The 13,195-nt window shown below is 39.0% G+C and overlaps 1 protein-coding gene across 1 annotated transcript in view; it reads right to left on the reverse strand.

Moving 5' to 3' along the window:
* Positions 1-234: 234 nt before the first annotated feature.
* Positions 235-13,195, reverse strand: part of Dennd1b (DENN domain containing 1B) — a 292,621-nt gene continuing 279,660 nt past the window's right edge. The window contains exons 22-24 of the mRNA XM_023707369.1: positions 5,136-5,206; positions 3,846-4,062; positions 235-2,991 (exon numbers count right to left, since the gene is read on the reverse strand). Of these exons, the coding sequence (XP_023563137.1) occupies positions 2,455-2,991; positions 3,846-4,062; positions 5,136-5,206 (825 nt within the window). The 3' untranslated portion in view covers positions 235-2,454. The remainder of the gene's footprint in view (positions 2,992-3,845; positions 4,063-5,135; positions 5,207-13,195) is intronic.

Genomic DNA, 13,195 nt, shown 5'->3' on the forward strand with positions numbered 1-13,195 from the left:
ATCTGTGAATGGCTTAGAATCCTAAAAACAACACAGTAGTAGAGTCAAATGTCTTGGGAGATGACTAAAGGAGAGACAATCTGGCCACAGTATCTACTGAGTCAAAGGCCTAAACCCCAGGTTGCATCCACGCTATACTCCTGATTAACTTATACTTCGGACTATGGGTTTTGAAGAGAGAGAGAGAGAGAGAGAGAGAGAGAGAGAGAGAGAGAGAGAGAGAGAGGAAAAAAAAGCTTCATTTCAAAATTGATGCTAAATATTATTTTGAATTCTTTTCATAAATCAAGGACTATTTGTCAATCAGATTGACCACAGGGTATCCTTTTACTTAAGATGCTGTCATAGATGCACTATTATGTATTTCAGCTGATGAATAATGGAATTCATAATGAGGATAAAGGCAAAATATGACTGGAATTTGAACTTACTTTTGTGTTTTAAAAAAGGTTTACATAATATTTTCTTTACATATAGAATTTACCATAAAATAAAAACTAGATTTATCTTCCTGTATAATTATAAATGAATATCCCAAATACAACATATTAACTTAGATCATGGAATGTAGATTTAAAAACACTTTGTCATTTTCTTTAAAAATGACCTGAACAAATATTTTTCAGCACTGTTTCAGACAAATCTTCTAGGAGAAATTATATTCCATCAATATAGAGTATAATGTTACTGGGATTCTTCAATGGTTTCTTAAACACTTTTCCTAAAAGATGTATTTTAAAAAATATTGATTAGGATGTCCAGAATAGATGAATAAAGGTAGAAATAAAAACTTAACTATAACATCACTTAGCTTTTTCCTGACTGTTCCTGCAGTCTAGCAAGCAATCAGGACACGATTCCTTCTCAGATGAACTCCGGAACCCATCAGCAACTTTGAGGGAGACACGCTGCCCACATAATCCCACATACTGGACTTAGATACTCCTCTGCATAGAGGACATACGCAGGCTACTCATAGTGACTTCATTCCAGAGACCATGGTGTGGAGAGGAGGGTGATAGTAGTTTATAATAAAAAAAACCCTTGACAACCATTACCTCTGCCAGGCCATCAAAGTCAACAGTACCATTCATAAACATGTCAGCAGCACACACCCCTGACAGCATATGAGGAAAACAGCAGTTTACTGTTGTACTCTTCTTCCCAAAATGCATTTGTGAGAAATTTAATTTAGGAGCAACATATGAGACAAGCTCCATGAGAAGCGCACTAGATAATTCGTCTTACCAACAGTCCTCAGAACTGTCAAGGTCAGTAAAGTCTAATAAACTGCCATTGCCAAGATCAAATAAAAAGAGAGGACAACTATACGTAATGCGGTATCCTGGGAACAGAAAACAGACATTACCAATAGGGTAAAACCATGAAAATCTGAAAGGAGCAGACTATTAATACTGGCTCATTAATTGTGGCAAATATGCTATAATAATTTAAGATATTAATAGAGAAATTAGATACAAGGATAAATGAAGTTCTCTATTAACTCTGCAATTTTTCCATAAATCTAAAATACAAAGTCAATTATTTTAAAATGTAATTTGAGATGAGAATATACAGCATCTTTAACAGAAAATTATTAATTCAGGAAAAAAGACGGAAAATACATTGTCAGGACAGTTCATGCTGCAGGTGGCTTCCTCGAGGAGGACCCCAGATAGCAAAGGCATAGAGACCACACACATTTTTAAAGGTCTCCTTTGTAAACAGAAGTCAATAAATTCACACTGCAACTAAGCACTTCATGTGTCACTGAGTGAAAGGTAAATTTATACCTTCTAACTTTTTGAGAAACATGACTGCAGTATTCTTATAAAAGCAAGTATTTCCACAAGAGAGCTATACACCTTGAGAAAAATTAAGTTCAACCTTAATTTGATGAGTAGAAAAAGGTATTATTGCTCTGCAAAACAAAATAACTTCTTTGTCAAACTCTATATGTAACTTCTTAAGTTATTTAAGTATGGTTGATAGAGCGTTAAGGTTAAGGCAATTAGTGGGTTAACAGTTTCATCAGTCAGGCTAGTTTTGATAAACTGTGATATCTTGATCAGTTCATGCTCAACCAGAGTAACACAGTAGCTACTGGTTATGTGTAAGGATTATCTTTGCTTACTTACTTTAAATAGGACGAATGGCATTAAGCACCAATTACTGGGAAATCTTAAGTTCAACATATCCTTGCAACATGCATACATACTAGTACCTGATTTAACAGCACAGTAGGATCCACCTTACAATTAAAAATCAGTGGATAACATATACTCCAGAGATGAACAAGTGGGGGAAAGTTTCTTCCAAATGAAAAAAAACATAAATAAATAGCAGAAAGAGTTGTCATCTTTTCAGATTATTCTGTCTACTATATAGATTACAGGGACTCCTCAAATGCTCCCTGGAAGTTTGGACGCAAGTGATAGATCCTTCACTGGTGCCTTAAGTTTGGTTTCCACTTGCACTTCCTTTGGAAATGTTTGAGCCTTGCCCAGAGTCAGACGACATGTGACACAATGACGCTACTTCATGGAGCAGTCCAAGGTCTTCAGAATTCTTATTCACTTCTCTCCCCTCTTTCTCCCAAGGAACAAAAGTAGATGGACATCTCCCAAGGCTGGGCATCAACAGATCATCTGAAATCTGGCTTAGTGTTTCCTTCTTTTCTGTTTCTCCTTTATGAGTTTGGGAAACTTTAGTGGGAGCTAGCTGGGAAGGCAACCCTGAAGTAGAACCTGCGTTTTCCATCACATTGGGGCCACAAACATTGTCAGCACTGAGGCATTTATCACTGTTTTCCTCCTTCAAGATAAAGAGAGACTCTGTCAAGCTGCCAGAGGAAACCTGCTTCTTGGGAGATGGAGGGAGGTGTCTGCCGTGGAGGGCGCTATCGTCCTGCCCGAGATTCCACTCTGCCTGATCCCCAGAGGCACCACAGAAGAGGGCCAGGTTATTCTCACTAGGAGCATTGGACTTATTCTGAAAACAGAGACAAGTTCAAAACACTTTTTAATAAAGTTATTATTCTAGTTTGTTTTTTTTTTTTTTTTCCATTTTGAAATCAATCTTTTCAAGGTTAGGAACCTGAAACTTCTTGCAGGAAAAAAAAATGTAGTACTGACAGTTAATTTTGATACCTCTGAATAGTTGTGTGAAGAAGATCGAAATTAGATGGACTATGGTTTCCGTGTTCTTAGAATTGTCACCTGCCAAATTCAAACTGGACGACACCCAGTAATTAAAGCAATGTCTGTTGTCTCTCGCAAGCACACTGGGCTACCACGGCTCACACATCTGTCTTTAATGCATTTTAAAAGTTCAATTCCATTTTTCAAAACATTGTTCATTTTTGAAGCAAAAAGTGGGGGGAAAAGACTTGAATAAACATATTTCCTTTTTTAAGGGCAAGGATATAGCTCAAAGACATAAGTGCCTACCTGGTGAGTGCAAGGTCCTGAGTTAAATCCCCACTACCACAAAAAAACTTTTAAAAACTCTGGAAGTAAATGAACAAAAGAAGACAATTCCACACTAGAAAACTTCACCCAAGAAGTTAAGCATAAAATTTGATTCAAGAAAATATTGCTATGGACAAAATAATTGTGAATAATGACAAAACCCACCAGAGCTGGATATATAAAAAGGAAAAACTTGGAACTGCATTACTATAAATAATCCTTAGTATTTAAATTTTACCATATTTTTAAAATTTGGACACCAATTCGGACACCTAGAGCTTAAACATTTCTATCAACTAAGATTATAACATCAGACAATCATAGCAAGAGGAGGACTGTATTCATTTAATTTTATAAGTTGAAAAATCAACTGACCGTAGGTTTGTAATCAATATCATCCATCGATCTAAAGAAATCCAAGCTCTTTGCAGCGGCCAGTTTTCCTTGATCTGAGCTGTGTGTACTCAACGTATCAAGGATCTCTCCTAATAAGTCCATTTCTCCTGAATAAGGAGCCTTCATTCTTGTTTCAACAGAATCATCACTTTCATAGTAATACGCAGAAGCTTCTTCGCCATCTTCAAAAGATAACCTGAAGAAGACATACAGTAGCAGAAATACATCCACACGGGCTGTGTGTAAGCAACTTCTCACAAATTACAGTCAGTGGGATGCTTAAAATCAAAATGCTATTTCAGGTGAACCAAAACAATAACTGGTTCATGGCCAAACTCTTTATAATTGTGTATCTACCACTTAAATACTGGAATTTTAAGTATGTGAATTATGAACAAAGAAAAACAGCAATGGTAACGGCCATGTGGAGGAAGAGGTCCGGCTGTGCATCTGCCCTAATTTTGTGGGACTGGGAACCTTTATCTTGGACTGAGTATTTGAAAAGTGTGTGGTAACCCAAGTTTACTTTCACTATTATTATATGGTTTTCCTTTTCCTATTTACTTACTCATTTTAAAGTGTATTACTTTATATAGATAGATTTCCTCAACAAAGAAAAAAGAATGTCCCTTTTGTTATCTTCATATATCTTAAAATTATAAAGAAGATAAGTATCTATTATTCACTTGAAGCTAATTTTAACACTTTATAATAAACTACCCTTTTCTATTGAGCAACAGATCTGACGATAAAATACATAATATATCAACCGCTGTTAATCAGCTATTCTTGGTTTGAAAATCCGTAACATATGTACTGTTGTATGTTGCCCTGCTTCTTTGTCTCTGATTTTTGTCCTTGCTTTGCTTTTACTTTTCAAAATAAAATTTAATTAAAAAAATAAATTTCCCTTTTCTGATACCACCCTGAACTTAATTGCCTCCCTCAGCCCAATTCGCTTCAAATGAGTAATTATCATCGCTGCCCGCATCTGGCCCATCAGTGCAGGATGCAAGCCTAATGCAGGTGGACCCCACCCTGCCCCAGCATCTCTGCAGACGTGGGGGCCTGCCAGGAACGAGGGACTGCAAGTCTAGCTTGCTCTCCTGTCCCAAGATTTGTCCCCCACAACAATCCAAGGAGCACTGGTTCCTTTATGCAATGCAAACTGAAGGGAACAAGATTCGAGCTCTAGGAGCACACGCTCATGGAAACACCCCAAAACGCGAAGCTGCGGCAGGCAGCAGAGCCCTGGGGCGCTCTACCCACTTGCTTGCCTTCTCCGCATCGTCGTCGTCCAGGGCACCATCCAAGCTCTGGAGAGACTTCTTCAAGCGTGCCTGGACAGAGAATTGACAGTGAACTGGCAGTTGTAAATTAAAAGCAATCTCTTTCATGCATTTTAATGGAATAATGTGATTTTTATCAGAAACAATTTTAAAAGCGTTCTCTACCCAACAATTTAGCTGAGATAAGAAAAAACACATAGTCCAGTAGTATTTATCTACTCGTTAGGCACTTTTCAAACTAGTAACTGCAAACCAGTCACTGGGCTGAATACACAGATGGACACTACGTTAAGCATGTGTAATTTCACATCCATCATTCCCCACCATGCACGTATCACAAAACTTTAATAATTATCAGAAGTTGCTAATCTTATTTCTTTTCCATCCGTACTTCCCCGAACCCCAAGTTGGAGCAGTGCTTCTCAATGCCTAAAGTGTGCATAAATCTCTGTGATTCAGGAACACAATGGGGTGGATTCGGATTCGGCGGTGGCGGTGCTCTCTGAGTTTCTGCACCTCTGCCAAGCTCTTAGTAAGGGCAGAGCTGTGCACAGGGTCACACACGCTGTCTGAAGGTTGCACTTCAGCTTATGCGTCACTTTATACACCCGTAACAAAAAAAATAACACAGCCAAATATCATTATCATGCCTAGAAAATGAACAATAATTTTAAATCTTGCATTACCTAGGCCATATTGTTATACCCTTATTACTCCATAGATATGTCAGTTTATTTGTTTATTTCTTCACACTAAAATCGCAACAAAATTACCACTGAACTTGATGGATGCTTCTCTCTAGTCTCCTTCAGAGGACTGTCACACTTCCCCTTCTTTCTGACTTTTGTGTGAACACAGGATTCTATCTTCATTTCCTGTAAGATGGTAGCTACAACTAGAGTTTTAGTTAGACTCAGTTTCTGTTTGTCTTTGGCAAGAATATGCCAAGGGTGGTGATATATATTTTCTAGTAGCTCCATTAGTAGACCTATAATGTTTAGATATCTATTTTTTGGTAGTATTAAGATTAATCAAAAGGTCCAGGTATGGGTTCTGCCAGTCTGCCTACTACCAATTTCCTCACCACCTGTTCACTTGACAGCCCTAATATCTCATGACAGTGCTGGTGAACCTATGTGTCCCACAGTGGGCTATGTCTACCACTGAAAGCTCTGTTATTGTGGTTTTTGTTAAGACAAAAGACTTTTTCTCAAGCAAAACCTCAGTATTCAGGTTTTCTTGCAGTGTTGGCACTCTGCAATAAATATGTGGGGCTCGAGTTACAGTGTGGGTGCCCAGTGTCTAAGGATTTGCCATCCCTACCCTATGATAAGCTCTGGATACACCACTATTTATTAGGGCTACAGGGCTAGGATTTTTGGAGCATTTCTTCTATATGTCCTAACAATCTCTAAGGACAAGGCATTTGGTTTTCAAAATATTATCATGATTTACACAGGTTTGATAAGAGTTCAACCCACCAGTTATTACTACCTTGATGTTCAAACTGTCCCATCTTTTAAGTAAACTATACTTTTAATCTTATTTGATTTTTATATCAAGAATCAAACTTAAGACCTTGCACTTGCTGGGCAGGCACTATGGCACTGAGCTATATATCCTTAGCCCCATTTTATAAACATTCTTTCTTCTTTTAGAGATGTATCATATGATATTCAGATTGAGGTTTTCTACATCAAAATAATTCAGTAAGGGAGGATGGGGAGTTGGCAAGGCTGGCCCTGTTGGCTACTGCTGACACCACGTGAAAGATACAGGGGTACTTCTCATTACCACCACTTAGGGTTGAAAGCTTTCAAAATAAAACGTAAAAGAATTATCCTATCTTTGATCAGGGGCTGCCCTGTCCAGTTGGTTCTTACATTCTTTAACATGATCCCAGGAAGACCCCGAGTTCTGCAGGTGGGAAATGGTATTTGAGGTACAGAGTCTGGGTGCTATGGGTGCTAGGGACGGTGTACTGTCGTCCTCGATGGGTAACAGCCTTCAATTGTGACACCAAAGAGGCATAACTTTCTGTCTTCTGATTGTGCTCTCCCACTCCAGACAATCACCTTTATTTGCTGCATCTATAAAGAATATGCACATTTCTGGGATCTACAGGACAGATCCCTCCTCCTCCACTCCTCTATGCCGCTGCTCTTGAGCAGCAGCAACAGCCATAAGCACTTTGGGCATCCCTGGGGTGTAGCACTTATCCACTCGTTCACTCCACGAACATTAAGGAAGTAGCTTCTATGTGCAGGGATCGGGCGACAGGCTTGGATGCAATGATGACCAAGAAGAGGACAGCCTTGCCCTCATCCGGGTTACACTTTACTAAATCAGACATGAATTACACTGCATAATCATACAAATATTCTTAAACATTATGGCTTACATTAGCTTATACAAAACGATGACTGCTATGAAAGCACTCAACAGAAATCTGCCCTAGTCTGGGAGGTGAAAATAAGTATTTCCTTGAAAGATGTTTAAGTTGAACTGTGAAAGGTTGGTAGGTGATGAGAAGCAGATTAGAAGAGGTAATAATATGTACCGACTCCTCGGGCTGGACAATTAAGGAAAAGACAAGGGAATGAATGACAGCCCTTGGTGTGCTGTGGATTGGATTTGTGTTAAGGGCACAGTATTGCATTCCTTAAGCCTATTAAATCTTGCAGTTACCACTCTGATCACTAGATGGCAGAAACACACTAAGAAGGCAAAAGGCTGGTTAGATTCTAATTCATGAGGGGTATAAGGAGGTAGAAGAGATGATTAGAGACGTGGTGGGAAAGTGTGGGAGCTGAGAAGGTGGTGTACAGGTAGGGGAACAGGTCCCCAGCTCTCAAGTCCAGATAATGGAGAGCAACAGAAAGCCAGTTAGCTAAATATCTGGTGAGAACCTACTGAAGATGGGGCTGCACACCCTGAAAGTAAAGCAGCAGCTACAGCTCAGCCGCATTTCAGTTCTCAGCATCTCTGCTACCCATAAGCGTCCGCTAAGCACGCACTGGATGCGTGCTGCTGCATCCCTGTAGTGAGGTGTGCAAGGGAAATGGGAGAAGTAGTTCCCTTGAGATGGACAGAACCCGCTCCAGATATTTTAAAAATACAGAGTGAAACTGCTGTAGTAGTAAACATAATAAAGCATTATAGGAAACCTTCTTAGTCCTCACTGTATGATTATAACTGAATTTAATTTAATTTCAGCATAGATGAAAACATGTAGAAGATTCATAATTAATATTGAATAATTACATAAAACTAATCATAAAATCAAATGGAAACAGTCCTAATGATGGAAAAGCAGGATTGATCAGCAAAACAGTATTGTTAGCAACACAGAGTTGTAATCACACACTATAACCAATGGCAAGTTCTGGGGTCAGATGAGGAGGCGCAGACACCTGTGACCTGCACACACCTGGCGCAGCTGCACTGACACCAGGTGCTTCCTGAGTGATGCAGACGTGCAGTCTTGAAGTTCCTGTGGACCCAGGGTTACAGAAAATAAGAGTATTTTTGCACAATATATTTCATACAAAATGAAATAAGAGTTTTCTATTATTTTGATACAAATGATTAAAATTAAGATAAAGAACTGGGTGTCACATATCTTCAGACTCCTACTAAGTTCTTGTTTTAAAATTAATTTTATTGAGAAACAAATAGCAATGAGACAATTCCAAAACTCATTATCCTACTAAGTTCTGATTATGCAGAACTGTAAAATTTTGCTTCCATGGAAATGTAAAGCACACATCGAGTGTACTTGAAAATCCACAAAGTAAATACTCATCTGACACAGGCTGCTTGCTATGCAGGTGGGAAATAATAATCAATGAAAAAGCCTATCAGTATGGAATGAAAATTATTGAGGAAGATCCTACTAGAGAAGCTGACTCTATAGCTAGATAATGAATGAAATAGAGTGGACCAGTGAAACCAAGAAGGAAAAGCATTTTATATGAAATAAAAACTACAAGAAAACAACAGAAAATCACAAGGCAGAAGGACTAGATCACAGAACCACAGGACTCAGTATTGGAGGAGACCTCGAGGTGTAAGTCTGTTCTACCTACAGTGGTTTCTGGAAAGTATATCGGCTGTAGAAATGGAGAAAATCATTCCCCAGAGGCGCCAAGGAGCCCATTAATCTCGCAGTTATGGTTAGGATCACTAGATGGCAGACAAATACTAATAAGGCAAAATGAAGGGTAAAGTTAAATTCTTTAACAAAAGGCAATGTGTTAATTATGGTAACTCTCTAACCTGTTTTAAAACTTTTATTCTTATTTTTACTTTTTCTTTTTAAAATACAATTTTAAAAGAGAGGGTTAGAAAGGATAATAAGCAGATAACCCACATATTTTTAGATTTTTATAAAATTAACATGCTTAATTGGCCAAGCAATGGCTGTGACTCCTCCACACGGCTGACACTGACAAAGGATCTACAAACTGCGGTACAGGCTTTCAGGGTAAATCCTGAGGGGACTTGACTGACCTTGTCAGATACAAAAGATACATTTCTTGTTATATAGGTCTTGCTTTATCTTGGTCTTAACTATCCAGCAGAAAAGTATAATAACCAGGTATGAAAAGTAAAGCCATATTAATATGCTGAGCTGTAAAGGGCTCAAGTCAACAACTTCTGACCTTGCCAGTCCTATGTATAACCCACTACTATTATGGAGTACTGGACTATATTGGATTATTTTGCTGAATTCAAGCACCTACAATATTTAAATGGCAATGGAATACCCATCTCTGACAAAACTAAACAAAAAAAAAGGGATACAAAGGAAGGACCATTTTATATCTGTATATACAAAATAGGATAGATATACAGCTACTTTCTCTTAATTCAATGAGAAAAAAGATTTGTACTAATAGTGTTTGGACAGGATATCATGTCTGCATCTTGTACTATGAATAACCACTATGAAGACAATATGCAATGTATTAATTATTGAAACTGTCCTACTAATTGCTTTTTTAATTTTATTTATTTATTTATATGTGTGTGTGTGTGTATGTGTGTGTGTATGTGTGTGTGTGTGTGTGTGTGGCCAGCTCAGCCCACCAGGGGGCGGGGCTGGCTGGCATGTGGTGCTGGGGGATTGAACCGAGGTCCCTGCGCTTTGCTAAGCTTGTTCTAACTATAAGTAGGTGCTTTAGACCACTGAGCCATCTCACCAGCCCCCTACTAATTGGTTTTGAAACTGTCTCACTGCTATTTCTCAATAAAATTAGTAAAAAATAAAACAACAGCAAATTAAAAAAAACATGTTTATAATGCATGGATATTTTTAAAAATAGACTCAGTCTTTGCTGCTGCCCCTACTTAGAAGCTGAGGCAGCCCAGGTGCAGGAGGACTGCCTGGACTACCCAGAGTCTGCAGGGAACCCTAAGTTTCTGAGCGTCTGCATTTTGGAGACTAAGACAAAAAATGTCAGTATGAAATAAGTATGAGAATAAATTAAAGAAAAATACAGAATTAAAATGGTAACATCTTATACATAATCAGTTTACCACTTGAAAAGAACTTAAAAACACATTCATTTTAATTTTTATAGATACTAGTAGTATTTTTTAATTTTTTTTAATGTACTTGGTACAGGGTCTCACTACACAACTAGGTCTTGTAGTGATCCTACTCACTCACCCACTCAGCGCACCTCGGGGGTGAGGCCAGCGTGGCATGCAAGACCTGGGATCAAACCCTGGTTCCTGCGCTTGCCAACGCAGGCACTTAGTCCACTGTGCTATCTCACTGGCCCACCAGTAGTATCTAAAATAGAATTTAGTGACTTATTAATGGTTGACTTGATTGACTGTGTTTAATGTTTATATAATATACTTTAGTTCATTCAAAAGCCTATGGCACCACGAACTTTAGTGAGCATTTTTCCTATTGTACATAATAGGAAACCTGAAGCTTAACAAAAGTAAAGTGACTTGGGCAAGATAAGTAATTGGGAAGCAACCAAGCCAGGATACCAACCTGGTGTTCTGACTCCATGTACACAGGGCTCTTCTCATTATGAAACTTACAGCAACCCTGCTGCCTCAGCCTCTCACGTGGTGGGATTACAGGTGTGCCACCATGCTCAGCTCAGAGAAAGATTTTTCTGAACGCGGCAGGTTTTAGGTCGCGTTCCAAGCAGGTGGCAGTATCAGCATGCCGAGTACTGATGCTTCAGGTAGGTAACACACGTGGGCAAAGGGACGTGCGATCAACACGTCCTGCCCGGGGTAGTGAATGACATTCCTGTGCATGTAAGGGGCAACCTGGAAGGAGCACGGGAGCCGTATTTGGTGAGATCTGATGAATTCAACTGATGACAACTTGTTCTTATCAGACGAAGGAAACGGGATTTTATAAAAGCATCAAGTTATGTTTCCGAGTGGGTGTGTGCTGCATAAGCCTAAATCAGTAGGTAAGACTTTCCAAGTAGTCCTGATGCAGCCAAGTCCCCTTTTCCCAGGTGCCCAGGCCAAGTGACCTTACATTCTTTATAGCTTTACTCACTTCATCTGGTACCTGCTCCCATATAAAATGTTTTGTCTATAGTTCACTCGTCTCCTACCACATCCTTCAGGCCAAGAAAATACTTATTTTTAAATTTCTTTTGCTTCTAATTCCACTACCCTTTAGCATACAGAAAGCTGCAAGAAAATGTCACTATTTCAACAATGAGAAAAAGCTGGATTAAAAAAAAAGCCATAATTGTTCTTGAGGATATCACAGAGCTAAGCTGAAATGTAATTCAATAAACTGAATTTCCCACACAACAACTCCCTCCCTCCATGGGAAGGCAAGAGACAGGACTGAGTTCACTTCTGGCAAAGCACAAGTAAAGCCATAGCTGCCATGTGAGTGGGTAAGAAGCAATCTGTTAACAATTTAGTAGAATCTCAATGGCCAAGTATAGACCAATGTTAATTTGGAATAGTTGCAAGTCTCAAAGATAAGGGCAGATTGCACATACAGGCTCTTATCATATATAAATTTCATTATTCATTTGTTCGTTCTTTCATTCATGTCAGGCAATTCCACCACCTGGTGCTTATGAGGAACATGAGGAAGCGTGGTTCAGGTCTGGCTGCCTCACGGGGGTAGGGAAGAAACCTCTTTTCTAGGGATTAATTTACAGGATATAAAAGTCTTATACTGGAGGCAAGATCATTCCTAAGAAATCTGTGGTGTGCACAGAAACAAAACCCTTTTGTCCTAAGGAGAAGTAAGAAATCCACTTAGGCACAGGATCCTCTACTGATCCCAAACAGAATTCTATGCCACCTGGGCAGGCTAGATGCTCTTCTCACCCAGGTCCAGGCAGATATAATGATGTTTGTTTGGTATGAGGAAAGAGGGGAGGTCTGCTACAGAAGACCACCTGAGGAGGGGGGTGAGCATGGCCTGTCTGAAGCCAAAGCAGAACCATAGCAGATGCGAACAGCTTGGGAAGGTGAAGACAAAGGAAAAGCAGCCCCTCACCCCCACCCCACTGCTCAGGTATATCTCGTACCCCAAGGGCTTGGGGTAAAGCAGAATACTGAAACGAATCCAGGTCCCCCACCAGGTGTGTTCCATCCTAAGAACTTGTAAGTAATGATATCAATAAAACCCAAAACTGATGATACTTAGAATTAACTCAATCTCATGACTAAGAAAAGCATTACAAATAAAAGGCATTTTTGGGTGGAAACTCCATTGAACTCTTTCTACACAAAGGGTTCAGCATTTGACTCAGAATTATGAAACATGAAAAACTAAGAATAAAAAGATAAATAACATGCCAGAGTAGAATGGATGACAGCAGATAGACTCTATTAAAAAAAAAAAAAAAAAAAAAAAAAAAGGCCAGGTGGATGTGCTAGAAGAAGAAAAAGAAACAAAGCTTATTAAAGAAGTTGTTTAGATAAGCTCATCAGCAGGCTGAAGAAAACATCAGTTGATTTCAACGCAAGTTCACAGAAATTACAAAGATTGAAACATGAAAGGAGAACAAGAAAAACGAAACAAAA

Source organism: Octodon degus, unplaced genomic scaffold (assembly GCF_000260255.1).
Source record: "Octodon degus isolate 3935 unplaced genomic scaffold, OctDeg1.0 scaffold00009, whole genome shotgun sequence".
NCBI classification, from domain to species: Eukaryota; Metazoa; Chordata; class Mammalia; order Rodentia; family Octodontidae; genus Octodon; species Octodon degus.